This window comes from Scyliorhinus canicula, chromosome 19 (genome assembly GCF_902713615.1).
Source record: "Scyliorhinus canicula chromosome 19, sScyCan1.1, whole genome shotgun sequence".
Classification (NCBI taxonomy): Eukaryota; Metazoa; Chordata; class Chondrichthyes; order Carcharhiniformes; family Scyliorhinidae; genus Scyliorhinus; species Scyliorhinus canicula.
The window spans coordinates 40462148-40483277 of NC_052164.1; the positions used below are offsets into that span (position 1 = coordinate 40462148).

The 21130-nt window shown below is 42.7% G+C and overlaps 1 protein-coding gene across 1 annotated transcript; it reads left to right on the top strand.

Moving 5' to 3' along the window:
* The first annotated feature begins 11278 nt into the window (after positions 1-11278).
* LOC119954001 (interferon alpha-F-like) lies at positions 11279-13103 on the top strand. Its single transcript, XM_038778779.1, has 4 exons — positions 11279-11410; positions 11724-11813; positions 12662-12895; positions 13005-13103. Exons 1-4 carry the CDS (start codon positions 11279-11281, stop codon positions 13101-13103), a joined length of 555 nt encoding a protein of 184 aa, XP_038634707.1.
* Positions 13104-21130: the final 8027 nt, after the last annotated feature.

Genomic DNA, 21130 nt, shown 5'->3' on the forward strand with positions numbered 1-21130 from the left:
ATGGGGCAAATGTTGAGCAAACATCTCCCTGTTGGAAAATTTAGAACAAAGTGCAACTGTCGCAGTTATAAATAAGATGAGGGGGAATTTATAGGGTACTAAACGTTGGGGGGAATTGCTGTGCGCTGGCAATTTCTGTGGTGCAGTAATCTAGAGGGTCAGACTAATGAACTGCGGACATGATGGAATTTAAATTAAATTAATTCACCTGAAAGTGAAAGGCCACAGCAACGTTGCCGACTCTGAACAACCCTATGAAATGGCCTAGCCATCACCTTTACGGGCTATTAAGGATGGACAACACATGATCGACACATTCCATGGAAGAAATAAAATTTTGCAGAACTTTGGGATTTTCTACCACAGAGGCATCTGGATGTTGAGTCATCGATCTAATATATGTTATATGTTCGGATATTATGGAATATGGAATTAAGGAAGATCAGATATAGACGATCTTCCATGAACAAATTGAAATGCAGAGTCGACCGAAAGGACTAAAGCACAACACAAAAAGGTGTCCAGGGGAGGTGGATTGGCCAAGCTAAATTGACGCTTAATTGGGAAAAAAGAAATGGGGTATTCTAAAAAAAAAGGGGGAGGAGGATATAGTTACAGTATAACTACTGTTAAAATATTAACTTTTTCTACGTTTCAAAAATAAATTGCTCAATGTGTGTTATGTGTTGGCAGTGTCTTCCAACTGTTCTACCTCAGGCATTTCATGCATAAGAATGGTTGTGGCCAAGTATTCCATTTTATTTATATTCGTTACATAAAAGTAAATGATGAATTTGGCATTATAAACTTATTCGTGTTCCCCAAAACAGGTAATTTAAAAACGTTTCATCATGAGAAACCAGTTCCTTATGGTTCAGTGATGTAGCTGGCAGATACGGCACAACAATTTGCATTTTGTCATTCATTTAAAGTGTAAATGTCTAAAGTCAAAGACACCTTTATAAATTGACAAACTATGTAGGAAAATGAATGCCCAATCATAGGGTTGAGAAGAGCAGGGTGACTGCAAGCTTGATGAGGGGATGTGTGAGATTGAGATGCATAGGAATTTCAGGATTGAGGTGCAGACAGAGGGAGCCTAAAGGAGCTTGCAGTTCTATCACCAGTAGTGAAATGACAGGAAGGGCAGTCCCAATTCAGAAGACCAACGAATCCATATAAGGCAATGGAAAGCCATGGTGAAGTGTAGATGAGGTAAGGATTATAAACACGGTGCAAGATGGTGCAGGAATTGTTTGAGGTCAACAGAGATGGAGATGATGGGTTACTGGACGTACTGCACACAATTGTGGGATGAAGATAGAGAATATCTATTCAGTCAGTTGCACCATAGTGTCACATAAATAGAAATAGATATGTCTCTGTTGGTGATCAGGTGAGAGTTTCCTCTGCGAACTGATTAGTTTCGAATTTGAGGAATAATTGGCATAACCCCAGAGCATAGAGTACAGCATTTAAACCAAATGTTCAACCTGTGCACTTCAGCAACAAACTGGGGGATAATCAGCCGAGTCAGAAATCAGTGCTTACTGAACGCTGAGATAACTTCATTACAGGTCTCGTCAATGATTTATGACACTTTCCATGAAGGTCAACGGTAAGATCGTATGGAGCAAGCTGCAATCAACAGGACGTAATCCAAGAACACATACATTTTTTGACTCTGACCTCCAAACTCTCCAACGGGAGGTGTTAAGAGGACTGGATAGTTGTTGAAGAAAGGGTGTAAGAACAGTCCTAACGATCACAGGCCAAGTAGTTCCAAAAAATTGAGCTTCAAGCAGGAGTTACCCAATGGGTGACTTCCTCCTACATTCCGCTACCGGAAGACACCCTATGTTTGCTCAACACTGTACTTTGGTGTATTTGGAGAACTCCTATTGTCTTGCTCTTGTAGGATGCGAACTTCAGTCTGGTTTGTGAGAGGCAGCAATTACATCACCGTCACAACACAGAAGGGCAGCATGCTGGAGCAGTGGTTAGCACTGGTGCCTCACAGCGCCATTGTCCCAGGTGCTATCTCAGTCTTGGGTAACTGTCCGTGTGGAGTTTGCACATTCTCTCCATGTCTGGGTGGGTCTCACCCCCACAACTTAATATATGTGCATGGTAGGTGATTTGGCCACTCTAACTTGGCCCTTCATTGGAAAAAAAATATTGGGTATTCTAAATGGAAACAAAATCCTCACAATGCTGAAACTCTGGGCAAACTGGCCGTAATCGTATTTTTGACCAGATCTTGATCTAACTCATCACCATGGTTTCAGTATGTGGTAAACTGTTTAACCGGAATGAGGTTCCAGGGAGCAGGCTGCAGAGTGTGACCAAGAGAGCAGCCAGCAGACCCCGTTTCACCCTGTGATTGTACTTTCAAACATCTGGAAATGAGGGATCCAGTGTGGAATGTATTTCTATTGCATCTGGGTGTGCCGTAATGGTCAGACTATCCAATGTATTAATTATTCGAGGGACAGATATAATAGTCTATGTTGTTCTTTGACAGTGTGAATAGTGACATATTTGTGACGTAACTTTCTGTATCAAATAGGGCGAGAACAACATCCTAGTTATCCACCAAACACTGAATCAAATCAGAAGGACTTTCAACCAGAACCTCAGCATGGTACCCACGTTGCTGCCCTGCTGGAAGGATTTTTGCTTAACACAAATCTGTGTTGTGAAGGTGAGGTCAATTGCTGCCTCTCACAAACCAAACTGAAGTTTGCGTCCTCCAACAGCAACACAGTAGGAGATCTCCAAATACACCAAAGAACAGTGTTGAAGAAACATGGGGCAGGACCTCCGGTGGCGGCATACAGGAGGAAGTCGCATTCTTTGCTTACTTGAATGTAATGAACATAAATAAAATGGGGTACTTGACCACAACAATTCTTATGCATAATATGCCATATATAGTATACTTGTAAGACACTGCTAACACATGACACACATTGAGCAATTCATTTTTGAAATGTAAAAAGGTTATTTTCATAAAAGTCATTATACTGCGACTATTTTGATCCCGTTTTCTTTAGAATACCCAATTACCTTTTTATTTCACTTCACCTACCCTGTACATCTTTTTGTGTTGTGGCGGTGATACCCATACAGACACGGGGAGGATGTGTAAACTCCACATGAACAATGAACAGAGTGACTAAGATATACTTGATAAAGAGTCAAGTTAGCAGTTTGATTGATTGTTGTGCTCAGTTGCTGTTCTTGACGTATGGAAATGGTTTCCCATTTGTTTATAGTATAAAATAAACAATTACAAATTGTGATTTGAAATGAGGTAGCTGCAGTTGCAATCATCTCTCTAGAGATTCTATGGTATCCTGGTTTTGAGTCCCTTACAATTCTTTCAGGTGTATTTTCCAATATCTCAACACTTCCACGTGTTTGGCCATGGGAAAGGGAAGAATGGAAGAAAGAAGAGTCGTGAAAGACAACGTTCATTGAATAGTTTCTATTGGGGAAGAGGGGAGAAGCATTATTGATGAGACCCAGGAGATAGAAGACACATATTGTGTAAATGTGGGACAAAAACTGTCACAATGATTCGGAAACAGAGTAACATTGGCTAATTACATTGTGTAATTGAAACTATAAAATATGTTTTTTTAACTAAGATGTCAAATACAAGCAATGTTAGCAGGAGCCATCCATTGAGTCCTTTCAGTCGACTATATATTTCTATTTGTTCATGCCAGATCTTTTATGTCTGATCTTCCTTGACGAACCCAATATTCCGTAATATCCTAAAATCTAACATATAATAGTTCCATGATTCAACATCCACAAGCATCTAAGGTACAAAATTCCAAAGTTCTGCAACATTTTCATACTTCCATGGGATGTGTCCATCGTCAGTTGTGCATACTTAATTGCCTTTGAAGGTGGTGGTGGTGAAAATTGAATGGCCGACTAGGCCATTTCACAGGGTTGTTCAGAGTCGTCCACATTGCTCTGGGTCAGGAGAAACATGTAGGCTACACCACCTGAGAATACCAAATTCCCGCTTCCCTGAAGAACATTCGTCTGTCAGATATGATTTTATGACAACCATTGATAGGTTAATGCTGACCCTTACTGAGTTTGCCTTTCAATTTCAGGTGAATTAATTGAATTTAAATTCCATCATGTGCCCAGTTCATTAGCCGAGCCCTCGGATTTACTGCTCCAGAGATATTACCGGCACGCCGCAGTTCCCCCGGACGTTTAGTACCTTATATATTTCCCCTCATCTCATTCAAAACTGCGACAGTTACACCTTGTTCTAGATTCTCCAACAGGCAGATACTTTCCAACATTAACCCTATCAAAGGCTTAAACATTTTATAAGCTCCAATGGTATCACGTCTCATTCTCTTAAATTCCAAGGATTGTATTTGAATTTTCTCAATGCTTCAACCCCGGAAGTAGGTTTGCTAGTGTATCTGCTTCGGTAAAGAGACAGAAACTAATACATTAAACATTCTAGTAAATGCACACGCTGACAGTGACCTGAGCAGTTTCCTATGAAAGACCGTTCCGCATTTTAGGATCTTAAAACTATGAACTGATTTTGTTTTTCCACAAATAATTAATCAGAGCCTGAAGTGCAACGGGGCAACGGATGTGAACTTTTGGGTAACAGCTTTTAATATCGATGAATATATTCGCATCCTAATTTATCAGAGAGAATTCCCTCTCATAATTAAACAGAAAGTGAAAAGCAGCAAGTGAAAAAAGTTTCAAATTGAAGAAGTCGATGATGGAAAGAGGTTAAAAGATTCCCTGAAATCACACCGCGGTTAGAAACAAAATCGACCCCTTTCTGTAACGTCAAAGGAGTATCCTGATTTACACCTTAAAATGGACACAGCTCACCCAGGAGAAATATTCCTCAGTCCAACAGCGGAGGAGTTCAGCTCGTATTGAAATTGCGTTCGGTGCTGAACACAGCCCAGCCACTTTCTATCATTTCTGATTACTGCTGTTGTTTAAACATGATTTTCCCAAGTGTTTGGGGCATGTGGATTTTGTTAATCTTGTTACCCGGGGTCCTGAGCCAGGACTGCCAGAGGCTGCAGTTACAGGAAGTCTTCAACAAGGATGCACAAAATTCCCTGAGGGCCATGGTGAGTTTCTACAGAGGTCCGATGATTAGAGAAACGAATTTTAGCTCGCAGACCCTCCGGAGATATTTAATCCGCTTTCTTCGAAAAATGTATATCTCTGTAACGGAATAAAGAAATGTAGTGTTTAAATGTGGAAGAAATCGTGAGAAAAGCATCTAACACTTTGTCCTGAGGGTGATTCAGATCCATGGCCACTACAATATGTGAGGTAAAATCTTGAAGCAAACTATTGAATGTCTGTTCCGGTTTTAGAGGGAATAATTTCTGAGAAATTGTGCTTTAAGCTGGTTCTGACAATCATTCTGTCCTATTGTAGGGAGGACAATTTCCATTGGAGTGCAAAGCAGCGAGACAATCACTGAGAACCAAATCCCTGAACCTGCACCATCTCGTCAAGAGGTTACAGGTGAGTGTGCACGTTGTAAACTCTCTGACCATCCTGCTAATACTGTCAGGCGTAATAGTTATGTGGGGAATGTAGCGAGATCCTCAACAATGAGAACAATTTTGATTTTCATAGAATTCCTGCAGTGCAGAAGGGGGCCATTCTGCCCAAGGAGTCTGCATCGACCCCTCTGAAAGAGCGCCTCACCCAGGCCCACATGCCAGCCCCAAAATCCCCCTAAACTGCACATCCCTGGACATTAAGGGTCAATGTGGCATGGCCAATCCACCTAACCTGTACATATTTGGACTGTGGGAGGAAACAGGAGCACCCAGAGGATCCCAGACGCAGATACGGGTACAACGTGCAAATTGCAGTCACCCAAGTTCGGAATCGAACCCAGGTTCCTGTGCTGACCAATGTGACACTGAGAAATTTTAGAATTGTGCCTTTTCTGGGATGGACTTTGGAAACTGTAATCCTGCTAATACTGGCAGGCGTAACAGTTATGTTTGTGTGTGTGTTGGGGGGTGGGGGGGGGGGGGGGGGGGGCGATGTTTCCACACCCCAACAATATGAACAATGTTGATTTTCAAAAATCCGAAATTTTTATGTTGAACCTTGTTTTTGTTTGGGTGGGGGGGGGGGGGGGGGGAAGGAGAATCTGCCGAACAGTTTGATATTATTCTCTCACTTTATCCAAAATTGCGAATAGTATCAGGTTAGCTAATCAAAGGGAAGATACCAGTAACCAATTTGAGACTGATCAATATTGTCACCAGCAATAGCGATGCCGACTTTTTAAAATCGAGCTTCTGACAGATTTACCGATGCACATGTCAATTAAAATGTCCAGTTCAAGGAGAAATATCCTCTCTAATGTCATTATGTATATTTTCCCCAGACACAGGACAGGATCCAGATTCTCCATCAGACCCTGCGTCACATCAGCAAGATCTACAGCATGAACCTGGGCTCAGTCACCTGGGACCGGGACAAGGTGGAACATTTCCGGCTTCTCCTGGACCGACAGCTCAGTCAGCTGGAAGAATGTGTCAGGAAACCGGGATCCAGTCTGAGGAGAAACTCCGCCATTCAAAATTACTTTCGGAAACTGGAAAAGTTTCTCAATCAGGAGGTGGGACAATGGATAATTGACTGAGTGATTACTGGCGTGTAGATCATTTCAACCCATTGGAATCTGTTTCTTCACTAATATATTTTCCCCAATGTTTACATTTTTCAGGGATTCAGTGACTGTGCCTGGGAAATAATCCGCACTGAGACCAGGGCCCGATTACAACAACTCCTTTCCATAACGGCACAAATCAACAGAAGGAATTAAAGATTTCCCATCGATATATTTAATGAAGATTGGGAGCAATTGTTATTTATTTAAACATTATATAAACAACCTTTTAATATTTAAGTTATGATTCCAATATTTATTTCTGGATGCACTATATGTTCATGTTTAATTTTTTTTAAATATTGGTAAAATGCGAGAGGCGGTGCGAGAAATATATTTATAGCAGTTTTTGTTCCACAATAGTCTGTATCTGATGTCAAAGATGTGCCCCGAATTGAAGTTTCACAATAAACATTTTGTACTTTGAATTTTATGATGTAGTCTTCGTTTCCACATCTATGTTCGTGCCCCTCCGATGTTGTTTTGTTCATCTTGTCTGAGATTTTCGATTCATTGGATGATGGAGGCTGTGCTGCCCAGGAGGGAGCACCAGTAGCTCCGAGCCTGATGTCCCGGGGTTCAAGTCCACCTCTTGTCAGTTTCCTTGTTTCACTCTGCAATGTTTGATTTCTTGAAATCATGTGTAAAGGCAGTCAAACATTTATGGGAGAGATCCAGACAACTGGAAATTGTGATTTTTAACTGTTCGTTGAATATTGATTCAGGATGAAACACTTTGGCTAAATTTAGAAAGCAACATTGTTGCCGACAAAAAGTAACAAAATCAGAGCCTATTTCAACCAGTAACAGCCTCAATATATCGGGAAATACAAGTGTGACTAGTAAAGATCAAAGATACTGGCTGTGAATCTTAGATTTCCATTCAGTGGGGGCAGACGAACAGAATCAGCAGATGTTAAGCGGGAGCTAAATTGTTTTGTTGCCATTAGTTGTCCAGATGTGAACGGATTGTTTTTGGGAGAATGTTGGCTAAGTATCGCCTGACAATGTGCCCATTCTTATTATGGTGGGAGGGATTTCCATTGGGAATTCATCTCATTGCCATGCCCACACACTTCGCAATAAATGTCATCGTGCAAGCATTTTGTGAAAACTAGTGAAACGCTGTATAACTGCCGTCTGCACTAATTCTCGAATTTTCCTCCAGCGCGACATTGTTTTGCTTAATTTGATCTTTTTGGAGCACATGCAAACATTATGCGTAACATTAAAGCAACATCATTTTAAAATATGTACACTATTGTGAATACATATAGTGAATAGAAATTCGGCACTGCCACATTATTGTCATTTTCCATCTATTTTAGACATCTAGAATTTCACTGCTTGTTGCCCATTCCCCCACATCGACACAACAATATAGGACTGGTTTATGGAAAGATATTTGCCCTTTGCAGTCCAGAACAGTGAAGTAAAGTCGCCATAGCCTCAGATGACCACAGGCTGCGTTGAGGGGGAGAGCTGGCTGGTGGTGATTTAACCTGAGGATCACTACATCTCAGTTAGCGGCAAGGTTGAGAAAGGAGGTGGTGGTGGGGAGAAGGGGAGGGGGGTTAATGAATAGTGTTGGACTACAACCAACCAAAGGACGCTGCTCCGCAACCATCCCTGGACTCAATGATGAAGCAAGCAGGTGAGTCAGAGCGAAATAAAGGTCTGAAAATGTTGCCACGTTCAGCCAGAACTACCAAGTGGATGATCCGTTTTGGCCTCTCCCCGAGGTCCCCAGCACCACAGATGTCAGTCTTCAACTAATTCCATCCACTGGAGGCTGAAAGTACTGTGTACAGCAAAGGCAATGAGTCCCGGATAACATCCCGAACGAAGAGGACTGAAGGTTCGATCCTCCGGAGCTAGTCACGGTCCTAGCCAGGATGCTCCACGTTCACTATCATCGCACTAACCCATCATCCCCATCTCTGTTGACCTCAATGGGTTCCTGTCCCCTCATATACCATGTTTAAAACGCTTGTCTCATCCATACTTCCTCAGTGGCTTTTCCTTGCCTTATATGGATTCGTTGGACTTCTGAGATGGAACTGCCCTTCCTGTCACTTCACTACTGGCGATAGAACATCAAGCTCCCTTCCGCTCTCTGTTTCCACACTCCAATCCTGAAATTCCTGTGCATCTGAATCGCACACGTCCCCTCATCAAATTTGTCATTACCCTCCTCTTCCGCACCCCTCTGATTGGGCATTCATTTTTCTACATAGTGTGTCAAGTTGTAAAGATGCCTTAGGGGCCATTTATATCTTAAATTAATCACAAAATGCAAATTGTTGTGCTGTACCTGCCAGCTGACATCACTGAACCATAAGGAACTGGTTTCTCACTATTAAACTTTTTAAAATTACCTATTTAGGGGAACACCAATGAGTTTATATTGTCAAATTCTTCACTTACTTTTTTGTAATGAACATAAATAAAATGGAATATTTGACCATAATCATCCTTATGCATGAAATGCCTTACGTAGTACACTTGAAAGACACTGCAAACATATAACACACATTGAGGAATTTATTTTTGAAACGTAAAACAAATTCATATCTTGACAGTAGTTCTACTCTGGCTATTTTTTCCCGTTTCATTTAGAATACGCAATTACTTTTTTCCCAAGTAAGGGCAATTTAGCTTGGCTAATCCACCTACCTTGGACATCTTTTTGTGTTGTGCGGGTGAGACCTACCCAGACACGGAGAGAACGTGTAAACTCCATATGGACAGTGAATGCTGTGACTAAGATGCATTTGATAAATAGTCAAGCTAGCTGCTTGATTAGGTGGTGTGCCCAGTTGCTATTCTTGACGTGTGGAAATGGTTTCCCATTTGCTTGCAGGATAAAATAAACAATTACTAATTGTGACTTGAAATGAGGTAGCTGCATTGCAATCATCTCTCCAGAGATTCAATGATACCCTCGTTTTGAATCCCTTACAATTCTCTTAAATGTATTTTTCAATATCTCAACACTTCCAAGCGTTTGGCCATGATGAAAGGCAAAGAATGGAGAAATAAGAGTCGTGAAAGACAATGTTCATTGAATAGTTTCTACTGGAGAGAAACGGGGAGCATCAATGATGAGACCCAAGAGATAGAAGACACATATCGTGTAAATGTGGTGCAAAAACTGTCACAATGATTCAGAAACACAGTAACATTGGCTAATTATATTATGTAATTGAAACTATTAAATATGTTTATTTGACTAAAATGTAGAATATAGCAAGATTAGCAGGAGACATCCATTTAGTCCTTTCAGTCAACTGTTTATGGCAGATCTTCTATGTCTCATCTCCCTTAACGATTCCCACATTCCATAATATCGTAAAATCTAACATATAATTGATCAATGGCTCAACATCCAGAAACTCCTTAGGTAGAACATTTCAAAGTTTTGCAGCATTTTCATTATTTCATGGGAAGTGTCCATAATTTGTTGTTCATCCTTAACTATCCTTGGATGTGGTGGTACTGACAATTGAATGGGCTGCGAGGCCATTTCACAGGGCAGTTCAGAGCCGACCACATTGCTGTCGGTCAGGAGTCACATGCAGGCCGCACCAGCTGAGAATAGCAAATTCTCGCTTCCATGAAGGACATTGGTGTATCTGATGTGATTTTATGACAACTAAGGACAGGTTAATGGTGACCCTTAATGCGATTGCCTTTCAATTTCAGATGCATTAATTGAATGTATATTCCATTATGTCCCCAGTTCTTTGGCCTGGCCCTCTAGATTACTGCTCCAGAGAAATTGCCACCACACAATCATTCCCCGTACGTTTCGTACTTTAGAAATTTCCCCTCAACTTCTTTATAACTGCGGCAGTTACACGTCGTTCGAGATTCTCCGGCAGGGAGATACTTGCCCAATATTTATCTTATCAAAGGCTTAAACAATTTACAAGTTCCAATGGCATCACCTCTCATTCTCTTAAATTCCACGGATTGTATCTGCATCTTCTCAATCTCCCATGCCAGGAGTAGGTTTGCTCGTGTATCCTTGCTTAGGTAAAGAGACAAAAACTAATACTTTAAACAGTCTAGTAAATGCGCACGCTGGCAGTGACCTGAGCAGTTTCCCATGGAAGATTGTTCCGCATTTTAGGGTCTTAAAATATATGAACTGATTTTTTAAAAGCAATTCCTTATCATTGCCTGGAGTTCAACAGATGTGAACTTTTGGGCAAAAGCTTTTGATATCTATGAATATTTTCGAATCCTAATTTATCAGAGAGAATTCCCTCCCTGTTAATTAAGCAGAAAGTGAAAAAGATTTCAAATTGAAGAAGTCACTGATGGAAAGAGGTTAAAAGATTCCCTGAAAACACATCGCGGTTAGAAGCAAAATCGATCCCTTTCTGTAACGTCAAAGGAATATCCTGGTTTACACATTAAAATGGACACAGCTCACCCAGGAGGAATACTCCTCAGTCCAACAGCGAAGGAGTTCAGCTCGTGTTAAAATTGCGTTCGGCGCTGAACCCGGTCCAGCCACTTTCTATAATTTCTGATCTTTGCTCTTGTTTAAACATGAATTTTCCAAGTGTTTGGGGCGTGTGGAGTTTGTTAATCCTGTCAGCCGGGGTACTGAGCCAGGACTGCCAGAGGCTGCAGTTACAGGAAGTCTTCAACAAGGATGCTCAAAATTCACTGAAGATCATGGTGAGTTTGTGCAGAGATCCGGTGATGGGAGTAACGAATTTTAACTCGCAGATCCTTGGGAGAATCCCCGATTCAATCCGCGTTCTTAGAATAATGTAGAACATCTTCGTAATGGAATACACCATGTAGTATTCAAATGTGGGAGAAATAGTGTGAAAATGATACTAAGAATGATTCGGTTCAATGGCCAGTTAAATATGTTGTAGGTCAAATCTTTAAGCAAATTGTTGAATGTCTGTTCCGCTTTTGGGGAGAATAATTTCTGAGAAAGTGTGCTTCGAGGTTCTTCTGACATAATTCTGTCCTGTTGTAGGGAGGACCCTTTCCATTGGAGTGCAAAACAACGAGAGAATCTCTGAGAACCAAATCCCTGAACCTGCACCATCTCGTCAAGAGGTTACAGGTGAGTGTGCACGTTGTAAACTCTCTGACCATCCTGCTAATACTGTCAGGCGTAACAGTATGTGGGGAATGCGCGTGATCCCCAACAATGAGAACAATGTTGATTTCCGTAAAATTCCTACAGTGCAGAAGGGGGCCATTCTGCCCAATGAATCTGCACTGACCCTCCGAAAGAGCGCCCCACCCAGGTGCACAATCCCAGCCCGATAACATCCCTGGACACCAAGGGATAATTTAACGGCCAATCCACCTAACCTGCATATTTTAGGACTGTGGGGGAAACCAGAGCACCCAGAGGAACCCCACCCACATACCGAAAGAACATTCAAACTCCACACAGTCAACCAACGTCGGAATCGAACCCAGGCTCCCGTGGTAACCACTGCGCCACTGAGAAATAATATTGTTGTGCCTTTTGGGGGATGAACTTTGTAACCTGTAATCCTGCTCAGACTGGAAGGTGTAATAGTTATGTGTGTTTGTGTGGTGGTGGTAGTGGGCGCGCCGGGGTGGGGGTGGTGGGTGGGGTGGTGTACCCACCTCCGCAAAAATAAGAACCATAAATTCAACATTTTAGCGTTGAGCCATTGGGGGGACAGATCGACCAGCTGCTGACCAGTTTGATATTATTCTCTCTATTTACCCCAAATTGCTAACAGTATCAGGTTAGCTAATCAAAGGGGAAGATACCAGCAACCAATTTGAGACTGATCAATATTGTCACCAGCAATAACGATGCCGACTTTTTAAAATCGAGCTTCTTACTGATTTACCGATGCACATGTCAATTAAAATGACCAGTTCAAGGAGAAATATCCTCCCTAATGTCGTTATGTATATTTTCCTCAGACACAGGACAGGATCCAGATTGTCCATCAGACCCTACGTCACATCAGCAAGATCTACAGCATGAACCTGGGCTCAGTCACATGGGCCCGTGACAAGGTGGAACATTTCCGGCTTCTCCTGGACCGACAGCTCAGTGAGCTGCAAGAATGTGTCAGGAAACCGGGATCCAGTCTGAGGAGAAACTCCGCCATTCACAATTACTTTCGGAAACTGGAAAAGTTTCTCAATCAGGAGGTGGGACAATTGATAAGTGCCTGAGTGATTACTGGCTTGTGGAACCATTTCAACCTATTGGAATCTGTTCATTCTCTAATACATTTTCCCCAATGTTTCCATTTTTCAGGGATTCAGTGACTGTGCCTGGGAAATAATCCGCACTGAGACCAGGGCCCGATTACAACAGCTCCTTTTCATAACGGCACAAATCAGCAGAAGGAATTAAAGATTTCCCATCGATATATTTAATGAAGATTGGGAGCAATTGTTATTTATTTAAACATTATTTAAACAACCTTTTAATATTTAAGTTATGATTCCAATATTTATTTCTGGATGCACTGCATGTTCATGTTTAATTTTTTTAAATATTGGTAATTGCGACAGGCGGTGCGAGAAATATATTTATCGCAGTTTTTGTTCCATAATAGTCTGTATCTGGTGTCAAAGTTGTGCCCCGAATTGAAGTTTCACAATAAATATTTTGTACTTTGAATTTTATGATGTAATCTTCGTTTCCACATCTATGTTCGTGCCGCTCCGGTTTTGTTTTGTTCATCTTGTCTGAGATTTTCAATTCATTGGATGATGGAGGCTGTGCTACCCAGGAGGGAGCATCAATAGCTCTGAGCCTGATGTCCCGGGGTTCAAGTCCCAACTCCTGTCAGTTTCCTTGTTTCACTCTGCAATGTTTGATTTCTTGAAATCATGTGTAAAGGCAAACAAACATTTATTGGACAGACCCCGACCATTGAAAATTGTGATTTTTTTAACGGTTCGGTGAATTTTGATTCAGGATGAAACACTTTGGCTAACTTTTACCCGCTACAAAGCGATTGAATTATTCACAACACAAAGTCAACTGAATAGAAAGAAAGCAAAATTATTGTCGATAAAAAGTAACAAAATCAGAGCCCATTTAAACCAGTAACGGCCTCAATATATCGGGAAATACAAGTATTACCAGAAAAAATCAGAGAAACAGGCTGCGAATCTCAGATTCCCTTTCAGTCGAAGGCAGTCTAACAGAATCAACAGATATTAAGCGGGAGCTAAATTGTTTTGTTGCCATCAGTCGACCAGATGTGAACTGATAGTTTTCGGGAGAATGTTTGCCCAGTGTTTTCTGAAAATGTAACTATTCTTTTTATGGTGGGAGGGATTTCCATTGGGAATTCATCTCATTGCCATGTCCACACACTGGTGATCATCTCTTCGCAATAAATGTCATCGTGCAAGCATTTTGTGAGATCCAGTGAAACGCAGTATAACTGCCGTCTGCACTAATTCTCGAATTTCCCTCCAGCGCGACATTGTTTTGCTTAATTTGATCTTTTTGGAGCACATACAACAATGCGTAACATTAAAGCAACATCATTTTTAAATATGTATACTATTGTGAATACATATAGTGAATAGAAATTCGGCACTGCCACATTATTGTCATTTTCAATCTGATTTGGCCATCTAGAATTTTCACTGCTTGTTGCCCCTTCCCCATCATCGACACAACAATATAGGATTGGTCTATGGAAAGATATTTGCCCTCTGCAGTCCAGAATAGTGAAGTAAAGTCGCTATAGCCTCAGATGACCACAGGCTGCTTTGAGGGGTAGAGCTGGCTGTTGGTGATTTAAGCTGAGGATCACTACATCTCAGTTAGCGGCAAGGTTGAGAAGGGAGGTGGTTGTGGGGGAAGGGGAGGGGGTTAATGAATAGTGTTGGACTACAATCAACCAAAGGACGCTGCTCCGCAACAATCCCTGGACTAAATGATGAAGCAAGCAGGTGAGTCAGAGCGAAATAAAGGTCTGAAAATGGTGCCACTTTCAGCCAGAACTACAAAGTGGATGATCCGTTTTGGCCTCTCCCCGAGGTTCCCAGCACCACAGATGTCAGTCTTCAACTAATTCCATCCACTGCAGGCTGAACGTACTGTGTACAGCAAAGGCTATGAGTCCCGGATAACATCCCGAATGAAGAGGACTGAAGGTTCGATCCTCCGGAGCTAGGCACGCTCCTCGCCAGGATGCTCCACGTTCACTATCATCGCACAAACCCATCATCCCCATCTCTGTTGACCTCAATGGGTTCCTGTCCCCTCATATACCATGTTTAAAACGCTTGTCTCATCCACACTTCCTCAGTGGCTTTTCCTTGCCTTATATGGATTCGTTGGTCTTCTGAGATGGGACTGCCCTTCCTGTCACTTCACTAATGGGGATAGAACTTCAAGCTCCCTTCCGCTCTCTCTTTCCACACTCCAATCCTGAAATTCCTGTGCATCTCAATCTCACACATCCCCTCATCAAATTTGTCATCACCCTCCTCTTCTGCACCCCTCTGATTGGGCATTCATTTTTCTACATAGTGCGTCAAGTTGTAAAGGTGTCTTGGGGGCATTTATATCTTAAATGAATCACAAAATGCAAATTGTTGTGCTGTACCTGCCAGCTGACATCACTGAACCATAAAGAACTGGTTTCTCACGATGAAACTTTTAAAAAGTACCTTTTTAGGGGAACACTAATGAGTTTATATTGTCAAATTCTTCACTTACTTTTTAGTAATGAACATAAATAAAATGGAACATTTGACCATAACCATCCTTATGCATGAAATGCCTTACATTGTACACTTGTAAGGCACTGCGAACATATAACACACATTGAGGAATTTATTTTTGAAACGTAAAACAAATTCATATCTTGACAGTAGTTCTACTCTGGCTATTTTTTCCCGTTTCATTTGGAATACGCAATTTGTTTTCCAAGTAAGGGCAATTTAGCTTGGCTAATCCACCTACCTCGACATCTTTTTGTGTTGTGCGGGTGAGACCTACCCAGACACGGAGAGAACATGTAAACTCCATATGGACAGTGAATGCTGTGACTAAGATGCACTTGATAAATAGTCAAGCTAGCTGCTTGATTAGGTGGTGTGCCCAGTTGCTATTCTTGACGTGTGGAAATGGTTTCCCATTTGGTTGCAGTATAAAATAAACAATTACTAATTGTAACTTGAAATGAGGTAGCTGCATTGCAATCATCTCTCCAGAGATTAAATGATACCCTCGTTTTGAATCCCTTACAATTCTCTTAAATATATTTTTCAATATCTCAACACTTCCAAGCGTTTGGCCATGATGAAAGAGAAGGAATGGAGAAATAAGAGTCGTGAAAGACAATGTTCATTGAATAGTTTCTACTGGAGAGAAAAGGGGAGCATCAATGATGAGACCCAAGAGATAGAAGACACATGTTGTGTAAATGTGGTGCAAAAACTGTCACAATGATTCAGAAGCACAGTAACATTGGCTAATTGTATTATGTAATTGAAACTATTAAATATGTTTATTTGACTAAAATGTAGAATAGAAGCAAGATTAGCAGGAGACATCCATTTAGTCCTTTCAGTCAACTGTTTATGGCAGATCTTCTGTGTCTAATCTTCCTTAACGATTCCCCTATTCCATAATATCGTAAAATCTATCACATAGATCTAACACTCTAACCAAAAAAAAAACCCACGGTCGTTGGGAAGCGGGTGCAGGGGCCTGTTGGGAAGGTGGGTGAGTGCCTTTAAATTTGCTTACCTTTCAGCGGGAGCAGGGTTTGAGGGAATATCAGGTAAGCTCTTCCTTTCTTTTTCTTTTTCTTGTTTTTTTTTTAAATCTAGAGGTGATGTCAGGGAAGGCAGTACAGTGCTCCTCCTGCAGAATGTTTGCGGTGAGGGACACCGTCAGTGTCCCTGCTGATTTCAGCTATGGGAAGTGCACCCAACTCCAGCTCCTCAAAAACCATGTTAGGGACCTGGAGCTTGAGCTGGATGAACTTCGGATCATTCGGGAGGCAGAGGGGGTCATAGATAGAAGCTTCAGGGAGGTAGTTACGCCAAAGAATAAAGATAGATGGGTGACGGTGAGAGGGGCTGGGGGTAAGCAGTCAGTACAGGGATCCCCTGTGGTCGTTCCCCTTAGTAACAAGTATACCGTTTGGATACTTGTGGGGGGGGGGGGACTTACCAGGGATAAGCCATGGGGTACGGGCCTCTGGCACGGAGTCTGTCCCTGTTGCTCAGAAGGGAAGGGGGGAAAGGAGTAGAACATTAGTAATTGGGGACTCAATAGTCAGGGGCACAGATAGGAGATTTTGTGGGAGCGAGAGAGACTCACGTTTGGTATGTTGCCTCCCAGGTGCAAGGGTACGTGATGTCTTGGATCATGTTTTCCGGGTCCTTAAGGGGGAGGGGGAGCAGCCCCAAGTCGTAGTCCACATTGGCACTAACGACATAGGTAGGAAAGGGGATTAGGATGTCAGGCAGGCCTTTATGGAGCTAGGTTGGAAGCTCAGAGCGAGAACAAACAGACTTGTTATCTCTGGGTTGTTGCCCATGCCACGTGATAGTGAGACGAGGAATAGGGAGAGAGAGCAATTAAACACGTGGCTACAGGGATGGTGCAGGCAGGAGGGATTCAGATTTCTGGATAACTGGGGCTCTTTCTGGGGAAGGTGGGACCTCTATAGACCGGATGGTCTACATCTGAACCTGAGGGGCACCAATATCCTGGGGGGGGGGGGGAGATTTGTTAGTGCTCTTTGGGGGGATTTAAACTCATTCAGCAGGGGCATGGGAACCTGGATTGTAGTTTTGGGGTACGGGAGATTGAGAGTATAGAGGTCAGGAGCACAGATTTGACTTTCCAGGAGGGTGCCAGTGTTCAGGTAGGTGGTTTGAAGTGTATCTTCTTCAATGCCAGGAGTATACGAAATAAGGTAGGGGAACTGGCAGCATGGGTTGGTACCTGGGACTTCGATATTGTGGCCATTTCAGAGACATGGATAGAGCAGGGACAGGAATGGTTGTTGCAGGTTCCGGGGTTTAGGTGTTTTAGTAAGCTCAGAGAAGGGGGCAAAAAAGGGTGAGGTGTGGCGCTGCTAGTCAAGGACAGTATTATGGTGGCGGAAAGGATGCTAGATGGGGACTCTTCTTCCGAGGTAGTATGGGCTGAGGTTAGAAACAGGAAAGGAGAGGTCACCCTGTTGGGAGTTTTCTATAGGCCACCTAATAGTTCTAGGGATGTAGAGGAAAGGATGGTGAAGATGATTCTGGAAAAGAGCGAAAGTAACAGGGTAGTTGTTATGGGAGACTTTAACTTTCCAAATATTGACTGGAAAAGATATAGTTCGAGTACATTAGATGGGTCGTTCTTTGTACAATGTGTGCAGGAGGGTTTCCTGACACAATATGTTGACAGGCCAACAAGAGGCGAGGCCACATTGGATTTGGTTTTGGGTAATGAACCAGGCCAGGTGTTAGATCTGGAGGTAGGTGAGCACTTTGGAGACAGTGACCACAATTCGGTGACCTTTACGTTAGTGATGGAAAGGGATAAGTGTACCCCGCAGGGCAAGAGTTATAGCTGGGGGAAGGGCAATTATGATGTCATTAGACATGACTTAGGATGTGTAGGTTGGAGAAGTAGGCTGCAAGGGTTGGGCACACTGGACATGTGGAGCTTGTTCAAGGAACAGCTATTGCGTGTTCTTGATAAGTATGTACCAGTCAGGCAGGGAGGAAGGGGTAGAGCGAGGGAACCGTGGTTTACCAAAGAATTGGAATCTCTTGTTAAGAGGTAGAAGGCCTATGTGAAGATGAGGCGTGAAGTTTCAGTTGGGGCGCTTGATAGTTACAAGGAAGCGAGGAAGGATCTAATGAGAGAGCTAAGACGAGCAAGGAGGGGACATGAGAAGTCTTTGGCAGGTAGGATCAAGGAAAACCCAAAAGCTTTCTATAGGTATGTCAGGAATAAAAGAATGACTAGGGTAAGAGTAGGGCCAGTCAAGGACAGTGGTGGGAAGTTGTGTGTGGAGGCTGAGGAGATAATCGAGATACTAAATGAATACTTTTCGTCAGTATTCACTCAGGAAAAAGATAATGTTGTGGAGGAGAATGCTGAGACCCAGACTATTAGAATAGATGGCATTGAGGTGCGTAGGGAAGAGGTGTTGGCAATTCTGGACAAGATGAAAATAGATAAGTCCCCGGGGCCTGATGGGATTTATCCTAGGATTCTCTGGGAAGCCAGGGAAGAGATTGCTGAGCCTTTGGCTTTGATTTTTATGTCATCATTGGCTACAGGAATAGTGCCAGAGGACTGGAGGATAGCAAATGTGGTCCCTTTGTTCAAGAAGGGGAGTAGAGATAACCCCGGTAACTATAGGCCGGTGAGCCTCACATCTGTTGTGGGTAAAGTCTTGGAGAGGATTATAAGAGATACGATTTATAATCATCTAGACATGAATAATATGATTAGGGATAGTCAGCATGGTTTTGTGAAGGGTAGGTCATGCCTCACAAACCTTATCGAGTTCTTTGAGAAGGTGACTGAACAGGTAGACGAGGGTAGAGCAGTTGATGTGGTGTATATGGATTTCAGTAAAGCATTTGATAAGGTTCCCCACGGTCGGCTATTGCTGAAAATACGGAGGCTGGGGATTGAGGGTGATTTAGAGATGTGGATCAGAAATTGGCTAGTTGAAAGAAGACAGAGGGTGGTGGATGATGGCAAATGTTCAGAATGGAGTTCAGTTATGAGTGGCGGACAACAAGGATCTGTTCTGGGGCCGTTGCTGTTTGTCATTTTTATAAATGACCTAGAGGAGGGCACAGAAGGTTGGGTGAGTAAATTTGCAGACGACACTAAAGTCGGTGGAGTTGTAGACAGTGTGGAAGGATGTTGCAGGTTACAGAGGGACATATATAAGCTGCAGAGCTGGGCTGAGAGGTGGCAAATGGAGTTTAATGTAGAGAAGTGTGAGGTGATTCACTTTGGAAAGAATAACAGGAATGCGGACTATTTGGCTAATGGTAAAATTCTTGGTAGTGTGGATGAGCAGAGGGATCTCGGTGTCCATGTACATAGATCCCTGAAAGTTGCCACCCAGGTTGATAGGGTTGTGAAGAAGGCCTATGGTGTGTTGGCCTTTATTGGTAGAGGGATTGAGTTCCGGAGCCCTGAGGTCATGTTGCAGCTGTACAAAACTCTGGTACGGCCGCATTTGGAGTATTGCGTACAGTTCTGGTCGCTTCATTATAGGAAGGACGTGGAAGCTTTCGAACGGGTGCAGAGGAGATTTACCAGGATGTTGCCTGATATGGAGGGAAAATCTTATGAGGAAAGGCTGATGGACTTGAGGTTGTTTTCGTTAGAGAGAAGAAGGTTAAGAGGTGACTTAATAGAGGCATACAAAATGATCAGAGGGTTAGATAGGGTGGACAGTGAGAGCCTTCTCCCGCGGATGGAGGTGGCTAGCACGAGGGGACATAGCCTTAAATTGAGGGGTAATAGATATAGGACAGAGGTCAGAGGTGGGTTTTTTACGCAAAGAGTGGTGAGGCCGTGGAATGCCCTACCTGCAACAGTAGTGCACTCGCCAACATTGAGGGCATTTAAAAGTTTATTGGATAAGCATATGGGTGATAATGGCATAGTGTAGGTTAGATTGCCTTTAGTTTTTGACTTCCCATGTCGGTGCAACATCGTGGGCCAAAGGGCCTGTACTGCGCTGTATCGTTCTATGTTCTATGTTCTATAGTTGATCAATGGCAAAACATCCACAAGCTCCTTAGGTAGAAAATGTCAACGTTTTGCACCATTTTCTTTCTTTCATGGGATGTGTCCATCATTTGTTTTTCATCCTTAACTATCCTTGGATGTGGTGGTACTGACAATTGAATGGGCTGCGTGGCCATTTCAGAGGGCAGTTCGGAGCCGACCACATTGCTGTCGGTCAGGAGTCACATGCAGGCCGCACAAGCTGAGAATAGCAAATTCCCGCTTCCATGAAGGCCATTGGTGTATCTGATGTGATTTTATGACAACTAAGGACGGGTTAATGGTGACCCTTAATGCGATTGCCTTTCAATTTCAGATGCATTAATTGAATGTATATTCCATTATGTCTCCAGTTCATTAGTCTGGCCCTCTAGATTACTGCTCCAGAGAAATTGCCACCACACAATCATTCCCCGTACGTTTCGTACTTTAGAAATTTCCCCTCAACTTCTTGATAACTGCGGCAGTTACACTTCGTTCGAGATTCTCCGGCAGTGAGATACTTGCCCAATGTTTACCTTATCAAAGGCTCACACATTTTACAAGTTCCAATGGTAACACCTCTCATTCTCTTAAATTCCACGGATTGTATGTGCATCTTCTCAATCTCCCATGCCAGGAGTAGGTTTGCTCGT

Coding starts and splice junctions, on each gene's coding strand:
- LOC119954001 (XM_038778779.1), top strand. CDS start 11,279: ATGAATTTTCCAAGTGTTTGGGGCGTGTGGAGTTTGTTAATCCTGTCA. Junction 11,411..11,723: donor AAAATTCACTGAAGATCATG/GTGAGTTTGTGC, acceptor GTCCTGTTGTAG/GGAGGACCCTTTCCATTGGA. Junction 11,814..12,661: donor ATCTCGTCAAGAGGTTACAG/GTGAGTGTGCAC, acceptor TATTTTCCTCAG/ACACAGGACAGGATCCAGAT.